This window comes from Coregonus lavaretus (assembly GCF_964263955.1).
Source record: "Coregonus lavaretus genome assembly, chromosome: 24".
NCBI classification, from domain to species: domain Eukaryota; kingdom Metazoa; phylum Chordata; class Actinopteri; order Salmoniformes; family Salmonidae; genus Coregonus; species Coregonus lavaretus.
In genome coordinates, this window is record NC_140011.1 from 44,739,181 (window position 1) to 44,755,114 (window position 15,934).

General features: G+C 45.5%; 1 protein-coding gene across 1 annotated transcript in view; it reads left to right on the forward strand.

Moving 5' to 3' along the window:
* The first annotated feature begins 232 nt into the window (after nucleotides 1–232).
* Nucleotides 233–15,934, forward strand: part of tpte (transmembrane phosphatase with tensin homology) — a 53,105-nt gene continuing 37,403 nt past the window's right edge. Inside the window, exons 1-8 of the mRNA XM_084140468.1 lie at nucleotides 233–518; nucleotides 2,251–2,340; nucleotides 6,199–6,279; nucleotides 7,591–7,638; nucleotides 7,751–7,912; nucleotides 9,480–9,599; nucleotides 9,814–9,913; nucleotides 10,362–10,425. Of these exons, the coding sequence (XP_083996594.1) occupies nucleotides 2,291–2,340; nucleotides 6,199–6,279; nucleotides 7,591–7,638; nucleotides 7,751–7,912; nucleotides 9,480–9,599; nucleotides 9,814–9,913; nucleotides 10,362–10,425 (625 nt within the window). The 5' untranslated portion in view covers nucleotides 233–518; nucleotides 2,251–2,290. The remainder of the gene's footprint in view (nucleotides 519–2,250; nucleotides 2,341–6,198; nucleotides 6,280–7,590; nucleotides 7,639–7,750; nucleotides 7,913–9,479; nucleotides 9,600–9,813; nucleotides 9,914–10,361; nucleotides 10,426–15,934) is intronic.

The following is a 15,934-nucleotide window of genomic DNA, read 5'->3' on the forward strand; positions in this document are numbered from 1 at the left end:
AAAAAACGAGTGTCCAGCACTGGGATTGAACACGTGACCTTCTGATCCAGAGTAATGGGATTACACCACTGCTTGAAGATAAGAGCTCTCTGTGGCCCCTAGTGTCCGCTTTTCAAGGCATTTCTCGACGTCCAATTTCGAAGTTACTCTGAGCGATCTGCCTGTCAGGAAGTTGAAAACCGCTACGTTTGCAGAGTGGAGGAGGAATAGGAGGATGGAAGTGAAAAATACCTCCGTCAACCTTTGAACTGTCTTCTCTAACAGTCACAAGACTCTCTTGAACCGTCTTCTCTAACAGTCACAAGACTAGGCTCGTATCATTCCCCGATCGGAGTAGGCTATCACACAGACCGATGCAGACGACCCGGTTCACTATGACACCGCGATAAGGGAATTCGTTTGGATAAAACGGTTGGGGAAGAAAAAGTGGGGAAGAAAACAAAACGAACGGAAAACAAGGGCAGGGGAGAGAGTAGCGCCACGGGACTCTTCTATACCGCTGCAAGAAGAGTCGTTTGGTTCGTATCATTGTAGCCACAACTTTCCAAACCCTTTGCTGTAAACCTTTTCATACATTCTTCCAAAATACAGCAACAAGTCAAGAAGCTCAACAAGTGTAGACGTTTGTTTTGGAATGTTTGTTTCAGTCGTTTAGAATTGACGGGCTTCTTCAGTTCTGCAGAGATCCTGTTGATGGTGTGCGGTGCTGTCCGCGTCAACTACAGTGGATGGTTTCCCAAAAGCGTCTTAAAACGGCTGTGTTCATCGACAGGACCTTCGTAGAAGCGTCCTGAAATCTCCGAGCTGTTTCCCAAAAGCGTCATCGCTAAAGTTGCACTTGAGGACGCTCGTTATTTACCGACTGCTTCAGACCACTCGTAGAACAGTGCGTCGTTAGATACGTTTTTGTCCTATACCGTGTCAATTTATACACCGAACATCTCCGCTAAACATTAGAATCAAGATGTTTATCTGTCTCTCTCTCTGTGACCGCTGATAAATTCACAACTAAGTTGACTACAAATAGTTACCATGCCTTTTTACAATTGTTACAAACAAGCGAATGATACAAATATGCGTCAAATGAAAACCGAGATGACTGCATTAAAAGATAGATAGCCTACTATAGTATAGGATGCATAGGCCTATGCAATTCACTAATATTAAAAATCAATTTGATGTTCATTCAATTGAGTTCTATTTAGCTAATTATAGGCTCCTGTCTAATTATATTTAATGATGTGTAACAACATGCTCGCAATGACGTGATTTAGTGGATTATTATAGGTAAGTATTAGAATAAGCCACCTCCAATATTTGCATCCGTAGGCGATAATATCTTTCTAGAAGCTGATCTTTCGTCGGTATTGTGGAATAATGCTAATGTTAAGGTAAGATTTGAATGGAGAAATCTGATCTGAGAGCAGCGCTACCTATTTTTTTTTTCTCTCGATCCTATCAGTATCGACACGTGGCCTCAACGACGCACTTCAGCGACCGTTCTCTCTGCGTGGTGTTTTGGGAAATGCATGTTACATCTTGGGCGGTGTTTTGGGAAACGCACGTTACATCTTGGGCGGTGTTTTGGGAAACGCATGTTACATCTTGTGCGGTTGTAGGAAAGATGCATCGTTAAAAACACCCGCAAACCTAAAATTCCATCGCTGTAGGGGAAGCGGGGCCTGTGCTCTTGGCAACACCGTCTCTTTCCTTGTCCATACGTTGTAACCAGCAGACACACACACACTGTGTCCATTATAACTTCAAGACAGAGTGTGTGGGCCAAATGGCACCCTATTCCCTACATAGTGCACTACGTTTGACCAGAGCCTTTTGGACCCTTTTCAAAAGCAGTGCCCTATTTAGGGAATATAGTGCCATTTAGGACTCCACAAGTGTTTGACAGAAACAGGTCACCAACCACCATCTGGGAAAAGTCAAATCTCAAGGTCTCTTGTGTTTCAGGGGCAGACTGGTCTTCTGTCATTTCGGGCAAATGACTGATGGGCTGGTCCATTTTTAGCCCAGTGGGCCTGTCTAACTAGTTGTTGTTTTTTGTTGCTACAAATTATAATAATTTAGGAGGAGGCCTCAAGAAAAAAAGTGGGCCGATGTGGGGCCCTTGAGCAAAACAATTGGCTGGTGTGGGGGGCCTTGAGGAAAAAAATGGGCCGGTGTGCTAGTTATGCCAGGGCCGATTTCTGATCCCAGCCGCCCCCTGCCTGTGTTGATATATGTTCTCTATAACAGGAACAGGAAAGAAAATAAGATCACCTGGAGAAACATCATCATGTCATCTGTTCATTTCAGTCCAGGGTCGGATTCCAAAGAAGTTAATGGGTGAGTTAATACACACCTTTTACTGAGTCATATACAGCAGATATACAGCAGTAGCTACTGTTAGGAGACATGACTTCACAACCACATGCTGAGCAGTGAAGTGGTGTGTCCCAAATGTTCCTATTGGCCCTGGTCAAAAAGGAGTGCACTATATAGGGAATAGGGTGCCATTCTCTGGTCAAAAGGAGTGCACTATATAGGGGGTAGGGTGCCATTTTCTGGTCTAAAGTAGTGCACTATATAGGGAATAGGGTGCCATTCTCTGGTCTAAAGTAGTGCACTATATAGGGAATAGGGTGCCATTCTCTGGTCTAAAGTTGTGCACTATATAGGGAATAGGGTGCCATTCTCTGGTCAAAAGGAGTGCACTATATAGGGAATAGGGTGCCATTCTCTGGTCTAAAGTAGTGCACTATATAGGGAATAGGGTGCCATTCTCTGGTCTAAAGTAGTGCACTATATAGGGAATAGGGTGCCATTCTCTGGTCAAAAATAGTGCACTATATAGGGAATAGGGTGCCATTCTCTGGTCTAAAGTAGTGCACTATATAGGGGGTAGGGTGCCATTCTCTGGTCTAAAGTAGTGCACTATATAGGGAATAGGGTGCCATTCTCTGGTCTAAAGTAGTGCACTATATAGGGAATAGGGTGCCATTCCCTGGTCTAAAGTAGTGCACTATATAGGGAATAGGGTGCCATTCTCTGGTCTAAAGTAGTGCACTATATAGGGAATAGGGTGCCATTCTCTGGTCTAAAGTAGTGCACTATATAGGGAATAGGGTGCCATTCTCTGGTCTAAAGTAGTGCACTATATAGGGAATAGGGTGCCATTCCCTGGTCTAAAGTAGTGCACTATATAGGGAATAGGGTGCCATTCTCTGGTCTAAAGTAGTGCACTATATAGGGAATAGGGCTCCATTTGGGACACAGCCTAGGAGTGGTCAGTTAAGACTGCTGTAGCGTTGTGGCTGTGGTAAGTCACTCTGACATCCTCTCTGCTGATGTCAGCAGCTTCTTTCCTGGTATAAAACAACTGGTCATCCGCTATTTCTCCATAACCTCGTCCCCTACCGCATGTAGACAGAGAGGACAAGATTAATTTACACCATAACCTCTATTTGTCTGAACACATACAGGACCAGTCAAAAGTTTGGACACACCTACTCATTCCAGGGTTTTTCTTAATTTTTTACTATTTTCTACATTGTAGAATAATAGTGAAGACATCAAAACTATGAAATAACACATATGGAATCATGTAGTAACCAAAAAAATGGTTAAACAAATGAAAATATATTTTATATTTGAGATTCTTCAAAGTAGCCACCCTTTGCCTTGATGACAGCTTTGCACACTCGTGGCATTCTCTCAACCAGCTTCATGAGGTAGTCACCTGGAATGCATTTCAAGAACAGCTCAAATAAGCAAAGAGAAACGACAGTCTATCATTACACATGAAGGTCAGTCAATCCAAAGAACTTTGAACGTTTCTTCAAGTGCAGTCGCAGAAACCATCAAGAGCTATGTTGAAACTGTCTCTCACGAGGACTGCCACAGGAATGGAAGACCCAGAGTTACTTCTGCTGCAGAGGATGAGTTCATTAGAGTTAACTGCACCTCAGATTGCAGCCCAAATAAATGCTTCACAGAGTTCAATTAACAGACACATTTCAACATCAACTGTTCAGAGGAGACTGCGTGAATCAGGCTTTCGTAGTCGAATTTCTGCAAAGAAACCACTATTAAACGACACCAATAAGAAGAAGAGACTTGCTTGGGCCAAGAAACACGAGCAATGGACATTAGACCACACCGGTGGAAATCTGTTCTTTGGTGTGATTAATCAAATAAAAATGTATTTGCCACATGCGCCGAATACAACAGGTGTAGACCTTACAGTGAAATGCTTACTTACAAGCTCTTAACCAACAATGCAGTTTGAAGAAAATAAAAAAAGTGTTAAGTAAAAAATAAAAATAGCAAATAATGAAAGAGCAGCAGTAAAATAAAATAACAGTAGGGAGGCTATATACAGGGGGGTACCGGTACAGAGTCAATGTGCGGGGGCACCGGTTAGTTGAGGTAATTGAGGTAATATGTACATGTGGGTAGAGTTAAAGTGACTATGCATAGATGATAATAAACAGAGTAGCAGCAGCGTAAAATAGTCAGGGTAGCCATGATTAGCTGTTCAGGAATCTTACGGCTTGGGGGTAGAAGCTGTTAAGAATCCTTTTGGACCTAGACTTGGTGCTCCAGTACCGCTTGCCGTGCGGTAGCAGAGAGAACAGTCTATGACTAGGGTGGCTGGAGTCTTTGACAATTTTTAGGGCATTCCTCTGACACCGCCTGGTATAGAGGTCCTGGATGGCAGGAAGCTTGGCCCCAGTGATGTAATGGGCCGTACGCACTACCCTCTGTAGTGCCTTGCGGTCGGAGGCCGAGCAGTTGCCATACCAGGCGGTGATGCAACCAATCAGGATGCTCTCGATGGTGCAGCTGTAGAACTGTTTGAGGATCTGAGGACCCATGCCAAATCTTTTCAGTCTCCTGAAGGGGAATAAGCTTTGTCGTGCCCTCTTCACGACTGTCTTGGTATGTTTGGACCATGATAGTTTGTTGGTGATGTGAACACCAAGGAACTTGAAGCTCTCAACCTGTTCCACTACAGCCCGTCGATGAGAATGGGGGCGTGCTCATCCAGAAGCAGATCTGTTGGGGCGGTTTGCGAATTGGAGTGGGTCTAGCGTTTCTGGGATGATGGTGTTGATGTGAGCCATGACCAGCCTTTCAAAGCACTTCATGGCTACAGACGTGAGTGCTACGGGTCGGTAGTCATTAAGGCAGGTTACCTTAGTGTTCTTGGGCACAGGGACTATGGTGGTCTGCTTGAAACATGTTGGTATTACAGACTCAGTCAGGGACATGTTGAAAATGTCAGTGAAGACACTTGCCAGTTGGTCAGCGCATGCTCGGAGTACACGTCCTGGTAATCCGTCTGGCCCTGCGGCCTTGTGAATGTTGACCTGCTTAAAATTCTTACTCACATCGGCTACAGAGAACGTGATCACATAGTCATCCGGAACAGCTGATGCTCTGTCCAAATTTGAGATTTTGGGTTCCAACCGCCGTGTCTTTTGTGAGACGCAGAGTAGGTGAACAGATTATCTCCGTATGTGTGGTTCCCACCGTGAAGCATGGATTTATTTAGAAATCAAAGCACACTTAACCAGCATGGCTACCACAGCATTCTGCAGCGATACGCCATCCCATCTGGTTTGGGCTTAGTGTGACTATAATTTGTTTTTCAACGGGACAATGACCCAAAACACACCACCAGGCTGTGTAAGGGCTATTTGACCAAGGAGAGTGATGGAGTGATGCATCAGATGACCTGGCCTCCACAATCACCCGACCTCAACCCATTTGAGATGGTTTGGGATGAGTCGGACCGCAGAGTGAAAGAAAAGAACCAACAAGTGCTCAGCATATGTGGGAACTCCTTCAAGACTGTCGGAAAAGCATTCCAGGTGAAGCTGGTTGAGAGAACGCCAAGAGTGTGCAAAGCTGTTATCAAGGCAAAGAATCTCAAATATAAAATATATTTTGATTTGTTTAACACTTTTTTTGGTTACTACATGATCCCATATGTGTTATTTAATAGTGTTGATGTCTTCACTATTATTCTACAATGTAGAAAATAGTAAAAAATTAAGAAAAACCGATGAATGAGTAGGTGTGTCCAAACTTTTGACTGGTAGTGTTTATGTACATGGAAACGTACCTTCCTTTTAATTGATGTTAATCTCTCTTTCCCCATCTTTCATTCACCCCCCCCCCCCCCCCCCTCTTTCTCAGTAGTGTAGAGAAGCTGGAGCAGGCTAAGGTGGAGATAGACGATGGGAAGGGTGAGAGTGCTGAACCTGGCACCATGTACCAGTAAGTGTGCTGAACCTGATGTACCAGATCATTCCACCTCAAAAAAAGCACAAGAAGAAAGAGGAAGTCATTTCTGTAGTTAGAAACGGAAACAATTAGCATTGCAGAAACATTATTTTGTTGAAATATAATTTAATCTCTGAGAAATTAAACTAATTGATTGCACCCAAATTGGCCATTTATAATTTATAGGATTCATATAATCTTCAGTAAATATAACATCCAATTTGGATTATAGTTCTTCCTAATGAGGAGTTAGGCATGAGGAATCCAATACAATGGTCAAAAGCCACCCACCACACCAATCCCACCCCAAGAACCAGTATACATTATCAGTTCTCTATGTTTGAGTAGTATAAATATGCGGTTTGGAGTATTGCTTCTTCATCCTTTGTAATGTATTTCCTGTGAATCTGATGTTTTAAATGTAATTTTTTTTCCTGGTAATTGAAATTTGCCAATTTAAAGACTCTTGCATAATTTAACATTAATTAGTGTGGCAGTGCAACATTTTGACCACTAGATGCTGCTGTTCCTGATACTTTTATACATTTTGCTGGTCTCTTGTGTTTATTAAATAGATCACAACATTTTCTTTGCAACTTTGGGTAGAAAACCTTTTGTTCATGATGAAAACACAAGAGATCAGCAAAATGGATAAAATGGTGTGGTGGCAGTAGTAGGAACAGCGGCATCTAGTGGTCGAAACGTGGTACTGCCACACTAATTTATGGTATAGAATGCATGTGACTTTATGGTGAATGCAAGAGAAAATGGCACATTTCTCTAAACAGGGAAAAACCATCACCAGATTCACAGGAAATACATTAGAGGATGAAGAAGCAATAATCCAAACCGCATATTTATACTGCTCAAACATAGAGAACTGATACTGTATACTGGTTGTTGTGGTGGGATTGGTGGGGGGGTCTGTGGGTGGCAATTTATTGGATTCCTCATGTCTTACTCATTGTTAGGAAGAATGATGGTCCAAATCAGATGTTCTTTATTGAAGGTTATATTAATCCTATGAATTAAAATGGCCAATTTGGGTGCTATCAGTTAGCTTAATTTCTCAGCGATCAAATTCAATTTCAACAAAATAATGTTGCAGGAATGCTAATCTCATCCGTTACTAACTACAGAAACCATTTTAGAACAATCTGAGATGGTGGGTGTCATGGCTTGCTGAAATGACCCACCAGTAAGTACTAAGGTTACAAGTGCAGCATCACACACCTCATATGTATAGAAATGTTGTTTCTGAGGAAATTGTCATAATTCGTTTTTTCTTTCGTCCTCGTTCTACAGAGATATTCGGATGAAGATCACACCTTTTGTCATGTCCTTCGGATTCCGGTAGGCCCAATTACTCTGATGATGATGATGATGATGGGGATGATGATTCTCTGTCTCTCTCTCTCTGTCTCTGACTCTCTGACTCTGACTCTGACTCTGACTCTGATTCCAGTATGTTTGGTGTGGTGCTGATCATAGTGGATATAGTGTTGGTGATAGTGGACCTGTCTCTGATGACGCGGAGCAGAGATGTGGGGGACGCTCTAGAGACGATCTCTCTCATCATCTCTCTGTTCTTCCTCACCGACGTGCTGCTACGGGTCTATGTAGAGGGGTGAGAGAGAGAGAGAGTGAACAGTATATGTGTGTTTTTGTTTGTGTGAGTGGATGAAATGAAAGAGTGAAAGTGAGACTAGGAAAGAGAAAGAGCAGGAAGGAGGGAGAGCTGTGCTGTTTATGATGAGCTGTTAAACAGGAAGTCATGTGCAGGAAATGGTTCCAGGAAGTGCCCTCTGGGAACACGCTGATGAATCATCATAGAAATGACTTCAACTCTTTGAATCAGCTGTGTGGTGCCAAAAACTAAAACATGCACAGGACTGAGTTTGGGATAGTCAGCAGGGATAATCAGCAGGGATAGTCAGCAGGGATAGTCAGCCGGGATAGTCAGCAGGGATAGTCAGCCGGGATAGTCAGCAGGGATAGTCAGCCGGGATAGTCAGCAGGGATAGTCAGCCGGGATAGTCAGCCGGGATAGTCAGCCGGGATAGTCAGCAGGGATAGTCAGCCGGGAAAGTCAGCCGGGATAGTCAGCAGGGATAGTCAGCCGGGATAGTCAGCCGGGATAGTCAGCCGGGATAGTCAGCAGGGATAGTCAGCAGGGATAGTCAGCCGGGATAGTCAGCAGGGATAGTCAGCAGGGATAGTCAGCCGGGATAGTCAGCCGGGATAGTCAGCCGGGATAGTCAGCAGGGATAGTCAGCAGGGATAGTCAGCCGGGATAGTCAGCCGGGATAGTCAGCCGGGATAGTCAGCCGGGATAGTCAGCCGGGATAGTCAGCCGGGATAGTCAGCCGGGATAGTCAGCCGGGAAAGTCAGCCGGGATAGTGTGTCTGTCTGTCTGTCTGTGTCTCGTTTCACTCAGTGGTTCCCAAACCTTTTTACTCAGGCCCCCCTTCCAGCTTTGGGGAACATCCCGCGCTCCCCCTGCCATATCTATTTCTATTTCTATGGGCACAAGCACTGTTCATGACACAATCTGTTCACACACCTCTTGTTGGTAGAGAGAACATTTTGCAGGTTTAAAGCTTATTTCCTGCTATTCTACACATTTTGTCATGGCGTGCAGAATACATTTTTCAGTTTTAAAGCACATTTTCTTGCAATTCTGTACATTTTGCCATGCCTAATGTGTATTCATGTGATATTTGAGTGACCCCCTCGCCCCCCTTACCGACCCCTCGCAGTTTGGGAAGCACTGGTCGAACTATCTGTGTGTGTCTCTGTCTGTCTGTGTGTCTCTGTCTGTCTGGTCTGTTTGACTGTCTCTGTGTGACTCTCTGTGTGTGTCTCTGTCTGTCTGTGTGTCTCTGTCTGTCTGGTCTGTTTGACTGTCTCTGTGTGACTCTCTGTGTGTGTGTCTGTGTGACTGTCTGTCTGGTCTGTGTGTCTGTCTGTGTGTGTGTGTCTCTGTCTGTCTGTCCGTCCGTCTGTCTGTCTGTCTGTGTGACTGTCTCTGTGTGACTGTCTCTGTGTGTCCGTCTGTGTGACTGTCCGTCTGTGTGACTGTCTGGTGTGTGTGTCTGTGTGACTGTCTTGTGTGTGTGTCTGTCTGTGTGTGTGTCTCTCTGTCTGTCTGGTCTGTGTGTCCGTCTGTGTGACTGTCTGGTGTGTGTTTCAGGTTCAAGGTGTACTTCAGTTCCAGACTGAATATCATAGATGCCTGTATAGTTGTCATCACCCTGGTTGTTACTATGATCTACACCTTCTCTGACCTGACAGGGGCCAGCCTTATACCCAGGTACGTACAGGTGTGGGTGTAACTACAGAGGCCAGCCTCACCCCAGGTACACACACACACAACACCTGACTGTATCTCTGCTTGACCCTCTCCTTTCACCCTCTTCAGTCCCGTCCCACCATCCCGTTTCCTCTGCCATGATTGTTTTTGGCCCATTTCATGTTGTGATATATATTGATATACTGTATATTTCCCTCTTTCTTGCTCTTTTCAGGGTGGTGACGTTCCTGCGTTCTCTGAGGATTATAATCCTGGTCAGGATCTTCAGATTAGCCTCTCAGAAGAAAGAACTGGAGAAGGTCACCAGGAGGATGGTGAGGTCATCTCCATGGCAACAGTGTTTGAGGTTATTTGTGGGGTTAAGTGCCTTGCTTCAACGGCTGTAAACTGAACCTGAGAGTGGCCTGAGCACTCCTTCCACTTTCATCCCTGGGATTTGAATCCACTTTCCATTGAAGCTTGCTTAAATGCTTAAAAATATGTACAAGCGGAGTACTGATCAGAGAAATGATATGTACAAACGGAGTACTGATCAGAGAAATTATATGTACAAACGGAGTACTGATCAGAGAAATGATATGTACAAACGGAGTACTGATCAGAGAAATGTGCTCTGTTTTGCATACTTTGATTTGGACTCATGCTCCGACCCTCCCGTGCTCGGAGCACGGTAGTATGTATATTGAAAAACATCCATAGTGTCAATGATCCTCATATAACCTCTGACCCCTACCCTCTGACCTCTAACCTCTCTCCTGTCAGGTGTCTGAGAACAAGCGTCGCTACCAGAAAGACGGCTTTGACCTGGACCTGACCTACGTCACAGGTTATATCTCACTCACACCTGGACTAGACCTACGTCACAGGTTATATCTCTCACACACCTGGACTAGACCTACGTCACAGGTTATATCTCACACCTGGACTAGACCTACGTCACAGGTTATATCACACACCTGGACTAGACCTACGTCACAGGTTATATCTCTCACACACCTGGACTAGACCTACGTCACAGGTTATATCTCACACCTGGACTAGACCTACGTCACAGGTTATATCACACACACCTGGACTAGACCTACGTCACAGGTTATATCACACACACCTGGACTAGACCTACGTCACAGGTTATATCACACACACCTGGACTAGACCTACGTCACAGGTTATATCACACACACCTGGACTAGACCTACGTCACAGGTTATATCACACACCTGGACTAGACCTACGTCACAGGTTATATCACACACACCTGGACTAGACCTACGTCACAGGTTATATCACACACACCTGGACTAGACCTACGTCACAGGTTATATCACACACCTGGACTAGACCTACGCCACAGGTTATATCACACACCTGGACTAGACCTACGTCACAGGTTATATCACACACCTGGACTAGACCTACGTCACAGGTTATATCACACACACCTGGACTAGACCTACGTCACAGGTTATATCTCACACCTGGACTAGACCTACGTCACAGGTTATATCACACACCTGGACTAGACCTACGTCACAGGTTATATCTCACACCTGGACTAGACCTACGTCACAGGTTATATCACACACCTGGACTAGACCTACGTCACAGGTTATATCACACACCTGGACTAGACCTACGTCACAGGTTATATCACACACACCTGGACTAGACCTACGTCACAGGTTATATCACACACCTGGACTAGACCTACGTCACAGGTTATATCACACACCTGGACTAGACCTACGTCACAGGTTATATCACACACACACCTGGACTAGACCTACGTCACAGGTTATATCACACACCTGGACTAGACCTACGTCACAGGTTATATCACACACACCTGGACTAGACCTACGTCACAGGTTATATCACACACACCTGGACTAGACCTACGTCACAGGTTATATCACACACCTGGACTAGACCTACGTCACAGGTTATATCACACATACACCTGGACTAGACCTACGTCACAGGTTATATCACACACACCTGGACTAGACCTACGCCACAGGTTATATCACACACCTGGACTAGACCTACGTCACAGGTTATATCACACACCTGGACTAGACCTACGTCACAGGTTATATCACACACACCTGGACTAGACCTACGTCACAGGTTATATCACACACACCTGGACTAGACCTACGTCACAGGTTATATCACACACCTGGACTAGACCTATGTCACAGGTTATATCACACACACACCTGGACTAGACCTACGTCACAGGTTATATCACACACCTGGACTAGACCTACGCCACAGGTTATATCACACACCTGGACTAGACCTACGTCACAGGTTATATCACACACCTGGACTAGACCTACGTCACAGGTTATATCACACACCTGGACTAGACCTACGTCACAGGTTATATCACACACCTGGACTAGACCTACGCCACAGGTTATATCACACACCTGGACTAGACCTACATCACAGGTTATATCACACACCTGGACTAGACCTACGTCACAGGTTATATCACACACACCTGGACTAGACCTACGTCACAGGTTATATCACACACCTGGACTAGACCTACGTCACAGGTTATATCACACACCTGGACTAGACCTACGTCACAGGTTATATCACACACACCTGGACTAGACCTACGTCACAGGTTATATCACACACACACCTGGACTAGACCTACGTCACAGGTTATATCACACACCTGGACTAGACCTACGTCACAGGTTATATCTCACACCTGGACTAGACCTACGTCACAGGTTATATCACACACACCTGGACTAGACCTACGTCACAGGTTATATCACACACCTGGACTAGACCTACGTCACAGGTTATATCACACACACCTGGACTAGACCTACGTCACAGGTTATATCACACACCTGGACTAGACCTACGTCACAGGTTATATCACACACCTGGACTAGACCTACGTCACAGGTTATATCACACACCTGGACTAGACCTACGTCACAGGTTATATCACACACCTGGACTAGACCTACGTCACAGGTTATATCACACACCTGGACTAGACCTACGTCACAGGTTATATCACACACACCTGGACTAGACCTACGTCACAGGTTATATCACACACCTGGACTAGACCTACGTCACAGGTTATATATCACACACACCTGGACTAGACCTACGTCACAGGTTATATCACACACACCTGGACTAGACCTACGTCACAGGTTATATCACACACACCTGGACTAGACCTACGTCACAGGTTATATCACACACACACCTGGACTAGACCTACGTCACAGGTTATATCACACACCTGGACTAGACCTACGCCACAGGTTATATCTCACACCTGGACTAGACCTACGTCACAGGTTATATCTCACACACACCTGGACTAGACCTACGCCACAGGTTATATCTCACACCTGGACTAGACCTACGCCACAGGTTATATCTCACACCTGGACTAGACCTACGTCACAGGTTATATATCACACACACCTGGACTAGACCTACGTCACAGGTTATATCACACACACCTGGACTAGACCTACGTCACAGGTTATATCACACACACCTGGACTAGACCTACGTCACAGGTTATATCACACACACACCTGGACTAGACCTACGTCACAGGTTATATCACACACCTGGACTAGACCTACGCCACAGGTTATATCACACACCTGGACTAGACCTACGCCACAGGTTATATCACACACACACCTGGACTAGACCTACGTCACAGGTTATATCACACACCTGGACTAGACCTACGCCACAGGTTATATCACACACACCTGGACTAGACCTACGTCACAGGTTATATCACACACCTGGACTAGACCTACGTCACAGGTTATATCACACACCTGGACTAGACCTACGCCACAGGTTATATCACACACACCTGGACTAGACCTACGTCACAGGTTATATCACACACACCTGGACTAGACCTACGTCACAGGTTATATCTCACACCTGGACTAGACCTACGTCACAGGTTATATCTCACACCTGGACTAGACCTACGTCACAGGTTATATCACACACCTGGACTAGACCTACGTCACAGGTTATATCACACACCTGGACTAGACCTACGTCACAGGTTATATCACACACACCTGGACTAGACCTACGTCACAGGTTATATCACACACACACCTGGACTAGACCTACGTCACAGGTTATATCACACACCTGGACTAGACCTACGTCACAGGTTATATCACACACCTGGACTAGACCTACGTCACAGGTTATATCACACACCTGGACTAGACCTACGTCACAGGTTATATCACACACCTGGACTAGACCTACGTCACAGGTTATATCACACACCTGGACTAGACCTACGTCACAGGTTATATCACACACCTGGACTAGACCTACGTCACAGGTTATATCACACACACCTGGACTAGACCTACGTCACAGGTTATATCACACACCTGGACTAGACCTACGTCACAGGTTATATCTCACACCTGGACTAGACCTACGTCACAGGTTATATCACACACCTGGACTAGACCTACGTCACAGGTTATATCACACACCTGGACTAGACCTACGTCACAGGTTATATCACACACACACCTGGACTAGACCTACGTCACAGGTTATATCACACACACCTGGACTAGACCTACGTCACAGGTTATATCACACACACCTGGACTAGACCTACGTCACAGGTTATATCACACACACACCTGGACTAGACCTACGTCACAGGTTATATCACACACCTGGACTAGACCTACGCCACAGGTTATATCTCACACCTGGACTAGACCTACGTCACAGGTTATATCACACACCTGGACTAGACCTACGTCACAGGTTATATCTCACACCTGGACTAGACCTACGTCACAGGTTATATCACACACCTGGACTAGACCTACGTCACAGGTTATATCACACACCTGGACTAGACCTACGCCACAGGTTATATCACACACCTGGACTAGACCTACGTCACAGGTTATATCACACACCTGGACTAGACCTACGTCACAGGTTATATCACACACACCTGGACTAGACCTACGTCACAGGTTATATCACACACCTGGACTAGACCTACGTCACAGGTTATATCACACACCTGGACTAGACCTACGTCACAGGTTATATCACACACCTGGACTAGACCTACGTCACAGGTTATATCACACACCTGGACTAGACCTACGCCACAGGTTATATCACACACCTGGACTAGACCTACGCCACAGGTTATATCACACACCTGGACTAGACCTACGTCACAGGTTATATCACACACACCTGGACTAGACCTACGTCACAGGTTATATCACACACACACCTGGACTAGACCTACGTCACAGGTTATATCACACACCTGGACTAGACCTACGTCACAGGTTATATCACACACCTGGACTAGACCTACGCCACAGGTTATATCACACACCTGGACTAGACCTACGCCACAGGTTATATCACACACCTGGACTAGACCTACGTCACAGGTTATATCACACACCTGGACTAGACCTACGTCACAGGTTATATCACACACACACCTGGACTAGACCTACGTCACAGGTTATATCACACACACCTGGACTAGACCTACGTCACAGGTTATATCACACACACCTGGACTAGACCTACGTCACAGGTTATATCACACACCTGGACTAGACCTACGTCACAGGTTATATCACACACACCTGGACTAGACCTACGTCACAGGTTATATCACACACACACCTGGACTAGACCTACGTCACAGGTTATATCACACACACACCTGGACTAGACCTACGTCACAGGTTATATCACACACCTGGACTAGACCTACGTCACAGGTTATATCACACACCTGGACTAGACCTACGCCACAGGTTATATCACACACACCTGGACTAGACCTACGCCACAGGTTATATCACACACACCTGGACTAGACCTACGTCACAGGTTATATCACACACACCTGGACTAGACCTACGCCACAGGTTATATCACACACACCTGGACTAGACCTACGTCACAGGTTATATCTCACACCTGGACTAGACCTACGTCACAGGTTATATCACACACCTGGACTAGACCTACGCCACAGGTTATATCACACACCTGGACTAGACCTACGCCACAGGTTATATCACACACCTGGACTAGACCTACGTCACAGGTTATATCACACACACCTGGACTAGACCTACGTCACAGGTTATATCTCACACCTGGACTAGACCTACGTCACAGGTTATATCACACACCTGGACTAGACCTACGTCACAGGTTATATCACACACACACCTGGACTAGACCTACGTCACAGGTTATATCACACACACCTG